General features: G+C 44.1%; 1 protein-coding gene across 2 annotated transcripts in view; it reads left to right on the plus strand.

Moving 5' to 3' along the window:
• Positions 1 to 10,947, plus strand: part of LOC116647635 (rap1 GTPase-activating protein 2) — a 69,714-nt gene that overhangs the window by 8,110 nt on the left and 50,657 nt on the right. For both annotated transcript variants that reach the window (XR_004302356.1, XM_032429149.1), the window contains exons 5-7: positions 7,212 to 7,290; positions 8,048 to 8,101; positions 10,550 to 10,633. Coding sequence is in view for 1 of the 2 variants with exons in the window: in XM_032429149.1 (XP_032285040.1) it covers positions 7,212 to 7,290; positions 8,048 to 8,101; positions 10,550 to 10,633 (217 nt within the window). In the remaining variant the exon portion in view is untranslated. The remainder of the gene's footprint in view (positions 1 to 7,211; positions 7,291 to 8,047; positions 8,102 to 10,549; positions 10,634 to 10,947) is intronic.

Consider the following 10,947-nt stretch of genomic DNA (forward strand, 5'->3'; position numbering starts at 1 on the left):
TTGATCCCAAAACCAGACAAAGACCCCATCAAAAAGGAGAATTACAGACCAATATCCCTGATGAACATGGATGCAAAAATTCTCACCAAAATACTAGCCAATAGGATCCAACAGTACATTAAAAGGATTATTCACCACGACCAAGTGGGATTCATTCCTGGGCTGCAAGGTTGGTTCAACATCCGCAAATACGTGATACAATACATTAACAAAAGAAAGAACAAGAATCATATGATCCTCTCAATAGATGCAGAAAAAGCATTTGACAAAGTACAGCATCCTTTCTTGATCAAAACTCTTCAGAGTATAGGCATAGAGGGTACATACCTCAAGATCATAAAAGCCATCTATGAAAAACCTACAGCGAATATCATTCTCAATGGGGAAAAACTGAGAGCTTTCCCCCTAAGGTCAGGAACGCGGCAGGGATGTCCACTATCACCACTGCTATTCAACATAGTATTGGAAGTCCTAGCCACAGCAATCAGACAACAAAAAGAAATCAAAGGCATCTAAATCAGCAAAGTCAAACTCTCACTCTTTGCAGATGATATGATACTTTCTGTGGAAAACCCAAAAGACTCCCCCCCAAAACTGCTAGAACTCATACAGGAATTCAGTAAAGTGGCAGGATATAAAATCAATGCACAGAAGTCAGTGGCATTCCTATACACCAACAACAAGACAGAAGAAAGAGAAATTAAGGAGTCAATCCCATTTACAATTGCACCCAAAACCGTAAGATACCTAGGAATAAATCTAACCAAAGAGGCAAAGGATCTGTACTCAGAAAACTATGAAATACTCATGAAAGAAATTGAGGAAGACACAAAGAAATGGAAAAACGTTCCATGCTCATGGATTGGAAGAACAAATATTGTGAAGATGTCAATGCTACCTAGAGCAATCTACACATTCAGTGCAATCCCCATCAAAATACCATCCACTTTTTTCAAAGAAATGGAACATATCATCCTAAAATTTGTACGGAACCAGAAAAGACCCCGCATAGCCAGAGGGATGTTGAAAAAGAAAAGCAAAGCTGGCGGCATCACAATTCCGGACTTCCAGCTCTACTACAAAGCTGTCACCATCAAGACAGTATGGTACTGGCACATAAACAGACACACAGATCAATGGAACAGAATAGAGAGCCCAGAAATGGACCCTCAACTCTATGGTCAACTAATCTTTGACAAAGCAGGAAAGAATGTCCAATGGAAAAAAGACAGTCTCTTCAACAAATGGTGTTGGGAAAATTGGACAGCCACATGCAGAAGAATGAAACTGGACCATTTCATTACACCACACACAAAAATAGACTCCAAATGGTTGAAAGACCTCAATGTGAGACAGGAGTCCATCAAAATCCTAAAGGAGAACACAGGCAGCAACCTCTTCGACCTCAGCCGCAGCAACTTCTTCCTAGAAACATCGCCAAAGGCAAGGGAAGCAAGGGCAAAAATGAACTATTGGGACTTCATCCAGATAAAAAGCTTTTGCAAAGCAAAGGAAATAGTCAACAAAACCGAAAGACAACCGACAGAATGGGAGAAGATATTTGCAAATGACATATCAGGTAAAGGGCTAGTATCCAAAATCTATAAAGAACTCATCAAACTCAACACCCAAAGAACAAAGAATCCAATCAAGAAATGGGCAGAAGACATGAACGACATTTTTCCAAAGAAGACATCCAAATGGCCAACAGACACATGAAAAAGTGCTCAACATCGCTCGGCATTAGGGAAATCCAAATCAAAACCTCAATGAGATACCACCTCACACCAATCAGAATGGCTAAAATTAACAAGTCAGGAAATGACAGATATTGGCGGGGATGCGGAGAAAGGGGAACCCCCCTACACTGTTGGTGGGAATGCAAGCTGGTGCAGCCACTCTGGAAAACAGTATGGAGGTTCCTCAAAAAGTTGAAAATAGAGCTACCATATGATCCAGCAATTGCACTCCTGGGTATTTACCCCAAAGATACAAAAGTAGGGACCCGAAAGGGTACGTGCACCCCGACGTTTATAGCAGCCATGTCCACAATAGCCAAACTGTGGAAAGAGCTAAGATGTCCATCGACAGATGAATGGATAAAGAAGAGGTGGTATATATATACAATGGAATATTATGCAGCCATCAAAAGGAATGAGATCTTGCCATTTGCAACGATGTGGATGGAACTGGAGGGTATTATGCTGAGCGAAATAAGTCAAACAGAGAAAGACATGTATCATATGACCTCACTGATATGAGGAATTCTTAATCTCAGGAAACAAACTGAGGGTTGCTGGGGTGGGGGGTGGGGTGGGAGGGATGGGGTGACTGGGTGATAGACACTGGGGAGGGTACGTGCTCTGGTAAGTGCTGTGAATTGTGCAAGACTGTTGAATCTCAGATCTGTACCTCTGAAACAAATAATGCAATATATGTTAAGAAAAAAAAAAAAGAAGAAGAAGATAGCAGGAGGGGAAGAATGAAGGGGGAGATATCGGAGGGGGAGACGAACCATGAGAGATAATGGACTCTGAAAAACAAACTGAGGGTTCTAGAGGGGAGGGGGGGTGGGAGGATGGGTTAGCCTGGTGATGTGTATTGAGGAGGGCATATTTTGCATGGAGCACTGGGTGTTATGCACAAACAATGAATCATGGAACACTACATCTAAAACTAATGATGTAATGTATGGGGATTAACATAACAATAAAAAATTAAAAAAAAATAAAGTGGAAGAAATAGGTAAACTATGTTGATAAATTTAATTACTGATGGGGGAAAAAGGAAGTAATTTTTGTGTGTTTAAAAAGAGGCTTGATTTGCAACGACATGGGTGGAACTAGAGGGTATTATGCTAAGCGAAATAAGTCAGTCAGAGAAAGACAATTATCATATGATCTTGCTGATATGTGGAATTTAAGAAACAAAACAGAGGATCATAGGGGAAGGGAGGGAAAGATGAAACAAGATGAAACCAGGGAGGGAGACAAACCATAAGAGACTCTTAATTATAGGAAACAAGCTGAGGGTTGCCAAAGGAGAGAGGGGTGGGGGGATTGGGTCACTGGGTGATGGACATTGGGGAGGGTATGTTTTGTAATGAGCACTGGGTGTTATATAAGACTGATGAGGGGCGCCTTGGTGGCTCAGTTGGTTAAGTGACTGCCTTCGGCTCAGGTCATGACCCTGGAGTCCCGGAATTGAGTCCTGCGTCGGACTCCCTGCTCAGCAGGGAGTCTGCTTCTCCCTCTGATCCTCTCCCCTCTCATGCTCTCTCTCTGTCTCATTCTCTCTCTCAAATAAATAAATAAAAATCTTTAAATTAAAATAAAAGGACTGATGAATCACAGGCCTGTACCTCTGAAACCAATAATACATTAATGTTAATTAATTGCATTTAAATAAAAAAAATTAAAAATAAATAAAAAGAGGCTTGAACCCAACAGAAGTAGGAAGCACAATGGGGAGGGAGGAGTTTCCTAAGTTACTGTTTCCTCTTCCCTCCTCAGAAGAGACACAGCAAGTGAGTTTAGAGTTTGTTGGAAAAATGTATAAATATGTGATTGGAAGTTATAGACATACAATCCATAGCTCAAACTAGCAGAGGGATAAAGAGAAATTTTTTTTTTTTAAATTAAACTGAGGGCAGGAAAGGAGGAGTTTTAAAAAGGAAAGAAAGTGCAGAGTAATAGAAAACACAAAATAATAGAAATAATTCCAAATACATTAGTAATCACAATAAATATAAATAGATTAAGTTACCATATGAGTATAGCAGATTAGCAGACTGAAATTGAACTAAAAATACAGCTTTATTCTTTTATTTTCCTCTTTACCATTGTTTTTAAAAATTAAGATTGTTTTAATTCCAGTATTGTTAACATACAGTGTTATATTAGTTTCTGGTGTACATCATCCTGTGCTCATCACAACAAGTGCCCTCCTTAGTCTCCATCTCCTATTTCCCCCATTCCCCCACCCTCCTCCCTTCTGGTCACCATCAGTTTGTTCTCTAGAGTTAAGTGGCTGTTTCTTGGTTTGTGTCTCTCTCTCTCTCTTTTTCCCTTTGCTCAATTGTTTTGTTTCTTGAATTCCACATATGAGTGAAATCATATGGTATTTGTCTTTCTTTGACTTATTTCACTTAGCATTATATTCTCTAGCTCCATCCGTGTCATTGTAAATGGCAAAATTTCATTCTTTTTATCGCTGAAAAATATCCCCTTGTGTGTGTGTGTGTGTGTTTGTGTGTGTGTGTGTGGTCTTTCCGTTTTCCCTCTGGGAGCTGGCTACCCTCAGCAGTGCCTTCTGCTTCCCCGTGCTGGAGGTCCCACTGGAGCCGACCCCTCCAGACGAGGCTTGCCTCTTGCCCAGCAGCACCTATTACCTGGAGGACAATCTTGGGGTTTAGTTAGAAGACCCATTTCATCTTTACACTAAACTGGGTGGCCTTTATCAGTAACAAAGGGGTTATTTTGCCTTCTAACCACCTTACTCTTTTTTTTTTTTTAATTTTTATTGTTATGTTAATCACCATATATTACATCATTAGTTTTTTAAAAATTTTTTTATTGTTATGTTAATCACCATACATTACATCATTAGTTTTTGATGTAGTGTTCCATGATTCATTGTTTGTGCATAACACCCAGTGCTCCATGCAGAACGTGCCCTCTTTAATACCCATCACCAGGCTAACCCATCCTCCCATCCCCTCCCCTCTAGAACCCTCAGTTTGTTTTTCAGAGTCCATCGTCTCTCATGGTTCGTCTACCCCTCCGATTTCCCCCCCTTCATTCTTCTCCTCCTGCTATCTTCTTTTTTTTTTTTTCTTAACATATATTGCATTATTTGTTTCAGAGGTACAGATCTGTGATTCAACAGTCTTGCACAATTCACAGCGCTCACCATAACACATACCCTCCCCAGTGTCTATCACCCAGCCACCCCACCCCCCACTCCAGCAACCCTCAGTTTGTTTCCTGGGATTAAGAATTCCTCATATCAGTGAGGTCATATGATACATGTCTTTCTCTGATTGACTTATTTCGCTCAGCATAACACCCTCCAGTTCCATCCATGTCATTGCAAATGGCAAGATCTCATTCCTTTTGATGGCTGCATAATATTCCGTTGTATATATATACCACATCTTCTTTATTCATTCATCTGTCGATGGACATCTTGGCTCTTTCCAGAGTTTGGCTATTGTAACCACCTTACTCTTAATTTTTTTGTTTCTGAATCTGTTCATTACCTGGGCAGAGAAAAATGCCCTTTACTGGACCCATAGAGGGCTCAGCCCACAGGACGATAAAGAGAATAGTCCTCCCAGAAGATCTAACAGTCATGAAGTTGTACTTAGTAATACAGTCTTGAATTCAGAAAGACCAAAACAGATAGGAATATAATAGACAAATTCTCAGTTATAGTGGGAGATTTTAGCAACATCTTTCAGACGCCGATTGAACAAGCAGACAATTGTAAATATGTAGAAGATTTGAACAATACAGTTAACAAATCTGATCTTGTAACATACATTCCTGAACTCACAAAACAAAACAAAAATACATTGTTTTTAAGCCCACATAGTACATGAAAAAAGTCTGTGTAGTAAGTTAACAAATCTAAAATAATTAGCATACAGATTATATTCTTTGAACTTGGGAAAATTAAGTGAGAAATTAACAATTACTGAAGGAAGAGATCATACATTTAGAAAGTTAAAAAAAAGAAGGCGACCCTTTAAATACTCATGGACTAAAGAGGAAATCACAGAAGAACTGACAAAATATTTAGAACTGAATGACAGTGAAAATACTACCTATCAATGTGTGGGATGCAGTTCAAGTGGTACTTAAAGAGAAAGACGTATAGTTTTAAATGCATGTGTAAAAAAGAAGAAAGATTAACTGTGTAAGCATGCAGGTCAAGAAATTAGAAAAAGAACAATAGAAAAAAACCCAAAGGAAATAGAAAAGAAAGAAATAAAAAAGACAACAAGGCTAGTGAAGTAGAAAGCAACAATAAAAAAGAATGGAGACGACAAAACCAAAAGTTGTCTCTTTGGAAAGATTAATAAAATAGGAACACCCCCATCAAGGACTGATTATGCATAACAGAGAAAAGATACAAACAGATCATGTTATGACAGTGAAGGGAGGGGTGTGATTATAAGTGCAGATTAACTCCTAAGAATACCAAAACCCATTCTATATCAGTGCACTATTGGATAATTATATAGAAAAACATAAATTACTGAACTGACTCAATAAGCAGTAGAAAACCTAAATATTCACTGTTAAATAAACTGAATTGGTAGCCAAAGGTATCCTTCCCCCACGAAAAAACAAGCCCAGAGATTTCACAGATGAGTTTTAGCAAACCTTTAAGGAACAGTAAATCCCTGTGGTGTATACAGACTAATTCAAAGGTTCAGAAGCTACCCAGCAATTTTGAGGCTGGGATAACACCTTGATATCAAAACCTGACAAGAGAAGTACAAGAAAAAAAAAAAGCCAGTGTCGCTATTGATGTGAATCTCTCAATAAAATATTAACAAATTAAAGTCAGCAGGATATGAAAAAATAATACATCATAAGCAAGCGAGTTTTACCCATGGAACGAAAAGATGGCTCAACAGAAATGTAATCTACCAGGTTAACAGATTAAAAACCATATGACTATCTCAGCAGATGCAGAAAAGCATTCAGTAAAATTCAACACTTTCATAATGTGCTAAATGAATCAGGGGAACAGGCTAAATTTAGAGTCTTACAGTGAATCCCTTTATAAAGCAACTTTCATCCCATTTATATTTTGACTAAATCCAGATTTTCAAGTATTAGATTTTCTTTTCATAAAGGCTTAATTGCATGTGAGAACACACATCTATCCAGAAGATGTGCCCGGTTCTTTGGGAGAACACAAAAAAATCCCCATAGCAACCCAAAAATTCATGGTGAACTTGAAGGTGACTCTCCGCACGTCCCATATCTCAGTTGCAGAGGCTCAACCAGGCCTCTGTATCCTCCAGGATAAGGACAAGATTCCATTTTCCCACCATTTGAGTGTGACGCCCCACTCACGGGTTGGGTGAAACGCGGCAGATCTGACCGGGGAGACAAAGCGAGTGTGCCTTGTGGTCTGGCGTGATCTCAGCCTCTTTCCTAATGGACTCCTTTTCTCACCCTCATTCACGTGTGCAGGTCCAAAGTGAAGACAGTTCACGAGAGGATCCCCTTGGCCGGACTGAGCAAGTTGCCCAGCGTCCCTCAGATTGCAAAGGTAACAACCAGCCTTTGTGAGAAGCTAGCTTCTTCTTTTAGCCCAGGACTGGGACGGGGAGGGTACAGGCTTGTCCCGAGAGGGCTCTGCCCTTGGAGAGGGGAAGGCCACCGTACTCCTTGGCCCTTCACGGTGTAGATGGGGTGGAGGAGGGCTATTGGCAGATGCCCTCGTCTTCCCTGCAACCTCCCCATCTCATCCTCACAGCTGAGGCTGCTCATGGCCTCTGCCCCCAGGCTCACAGCTGGTTTAGGGGACCAGAGAAATGGAAAGAAAGGGCTGGCTATGGAGAGTGCTGTAGGACTTGAGAGGAGGAAGGGATGGGGTGGCCAGGGAGCCTTCACAGCAGAGGAGAGATGGGCTGGAGGATGGCCGGGCTGTTGGTCCAGACAGAGGACCCCTTTGAGCAAGGAGCTGTCCGTCAGCTGGTGGAGGGACCTGTGTCTCTGCTCTGGGATACTGGGAACTTGCGAACTGAGTCCAGTGGGGTGAGAAGGATGGTCAGTTGGTTCGGACCCACATGCCAAGCAGGATTGTGCCGAATGCCTTCTGTGGCCTCACTTTATCAGGAAGCCCCGGGAAGGTGAGTTGGCTTTCCTGGCCACTCGTTAGTGAGCGGCAGAGCCAGGGTTCAGCCCCAGGCCTTCTGACCCCACAGGGCCTGCCCTCCCATGCTCTTTCTCCTGGTGGGCAGAGCAGCCCAGATGTTTTCAGTGGAAATGACCCCTGAACTGTGTGTCTCTTTCTTCTTGCTTAGGCTTTCTGTGATGACGCTGTGGGGCTGAAATTCAACCCTGTTCTGTACCCCAAGGTGAGGACCTTCTCCCCTTACCCAGGGCTCTGTCACTTGGGACGGATTTGCATGCCTGTGGCTCTGTGGGATGTTCTGTGCATCTTGGTGGGGTTTTGAGACCTCCATGTCTCCCCCTCTCCCGGCTTGCCCCTGTGCAAACGGGTCCCCTGGGAACCTGTCCTTGGACATGCCTGGGGAGAGACCCACCTAAACAGTTCCGCATCTGTTGTGGAGGTGGTAGAGGGGCTGCAGTGTTGTGACCTCTCCCCCCTACTCTGGTCGTACTTCCCTGAGGCCTGTCTGGGGTGGGGAGTGAGTCTACCTATAGCTGGAGGGTTAGCGCAGATCTGGTCTGCCATCATGGAGGTGTAAGGGGGGCAGAACCCCACTAAGAAATCAAAGGCCAGATCGTGGCTCCCGCCTGCCCGTGTTACTGCAGCGCTGAGCCCGTACAAGCCCCTGCACAGCCCTAGTTAATAAACGGGCTGGTTCTCTTGTCGGTTTCCTCAGGATTGGCCTGGACTTGACCCCCCCTGTGGGAGTGCGGGTGGGCAGAGGAGCAGTAATAAAGCAAGCCAGCAAGCCCACTCAAGAACAATTGTGGCATGACAGGACTTCAATCACTCACGACAGTGAATTGCTCTAAATTGGCCTCAGGAAGAGAGCCAGGGCGCAGACTGCGTCTTCATGAGTCTGCAGGGTCCGGGGAGCCGGAAGCGGAAGCCAGCTGTGCTTCTGAGCCCGCACCGCGCGCTGACACGGTGGCCGCGGAGGCTCCTGGGGCTGGCCCAGTCTGCTCCCTGTGCCCCACTGTGCCCCACTGCGCCCCACTGCGCCCCACTGCTGGTAGCAAGGGACGGTGAGGTGCGACGTCTGCTGGGGAAGAGAGGCCCTGTCCTGGCCGAGACATCCAGAACCCCCTGGAACCAGTGGCTTGAACGTTCATGATTGTGCTCGACACCGTTCTTCCTGTGCCGTGGCCGAGCTAATGGCAGGGTCCTCGCCTGCACAAGGAATGTGCCAGAGCCCCCTGTCTCAGACACCCTCTGAGCATCTACTGTAGGCTCTCCCCAGTAATAAGCTGCCCACCATGGAGCATTTTCTTTCATTCAGACCTCCCTTCCCTTTATAATTAAAGCTGAATTAGTGAGGTTTAACCAAACATTAAAACCCTGTCATAAAGGCCTTACTTAACTACAAGTTTGGCAAATTTTGTCATCAAATCCTGTCCACTGAGAGAAGCCGGTGACGCTCATTTGCACAGTCCTTTCTGTGACTTGGAAAGCCTCCGGCTCTGGTAATAATGGAAGAGCAGCTGTATTTTCATGTTTTCTATGTTTGAAGGACTGCTTGGTCCAGCTGGGGTGTTAATCTGACTGAGGTGTGTGTGCTTAGAATTCACAGAGTTTAGAACCTTCTGTGGAGGGTCTCCATGGCCGGATGCCTCTTCCCTGGCAGGACAGTTTCTCTGCACTTTTGACCATTGCATGTGGGCACGGGGTCTCCCTCTGGGGCTGGGCAGCCGTGCTATTCCCGGGGAGCTGAGAAGTGCCGATTTCCTTGGGCAGCGGAGAGCCTCACTTGGGTTGCATATTCCGACCAGTCAGTTTGTTCTTCCTGTTGTGTAACACATGGTCAGATCCCTCCTTTTTACTGCAGAGACTATCCCAATAATGCCTAAGTCTCCTCTTTCCTAACAAGCTGGTTTAGCTCTGATCTTTCTGGAGGGTTCTGTAGATGATGAGGATGATGATGGTGATACCTGCTCTGTTCTCAGCACTTTATGTGCCTGGTCTTACTGAATCTTCACAACCACACATCTCCATTTAATGGATGAGAAAACTGAGACCCAGAGAAGTAAAGTAGTTCACTCGAAGCTATCCAGGTAAAAGCAGTGGATTCAAGATACAGACTTTAGTGTTTCTGAGCCCTGGACACCAACACTGAGGCACAATAGAAAACTAAACAGAACCAGTGGTCAGGGTTCTCTCCCCCCCCCCCCCCCCCCGCCCCGGCCCTTGCATATTGTATGTTCCTCCTTGAAGACCTTCACTTTATGGATAAAGGGGGATTGGAGTCTGGGCACGAGCTGTGCCTTGCTCCAAATCGTACTGCTGATCAGAGGTGTAATTAGAGCCAGCGTCATCCTTGCTGGCCAGTTTCAGGGTCCTTTACTTTTTACACCACAGGTAAAGCACTGGGTAAGTCCCTGTGTGCCCAGGCCTTGGCTGGCACATCTGGATGGGAATGGAATGGTGATCCAGAGGTGTGGCCACCATGGGGGAGCCCAGGTCTGGGAACTAGCTGAGACCTCTGGCTTCTCCTTTGCCTCGCTGCACATGCATGGAGGTCTCACACCAGGGGGGCATATTCTCCGCCAGAATGGGTGCTTTCCCTTCTGTTTGCTTCCTCACTTGTCTCTAAGTTAATCAACAATCTGATTTTTTTCTTTCTACATTTTTCCAGGCCTCCCAAATGATTGTGTCCTATGATGAGCACGATGTCAACAACACATTCAAATTTGGGGTCATTTATCAAAAAGCCAGGCAGGTAAGCACCACAAATCCATACTGGTCACTCTACCCTGTGGTTTCTCTCTGGGGGCTACCTCTTGGCCTCCCCCACGCACGGGAGCCCTACGCTAGGCTCTTACAGATGCCGAACACAGCAGTCACATTTCACGGATGAATTAGGCTGGAGGTGACAGAATCTTCAAGGTGGGCTACTCCTCACAAGAAGGCCTGCAGGTCCTTTAACAGCAATGTTGTTTTCAGATAGCAACTTCTTCTTTTTTTTTTTTTTTGTTTTTATTTAAAATTTTTTTATTGTTATGTTAATCCCCATACATTACATCATTAGTTTTA

The sequence above is a fragment of the Phoca vitulina genome, unplaced genomic scaffold, assembly GCF_004348235.1.
Source record: "Phoca vitulina isolate PV1807 unplaced genomic scaffold, GSC_HSeal_1.0 scaffold40, whole genome shotgun sequence".
Taxonomy (NCBI): Eukaryota; Metazoa; Chordata; class Mammalia; order Carnivora; family Phocidae; genus Phoca; species Phoca vitulina.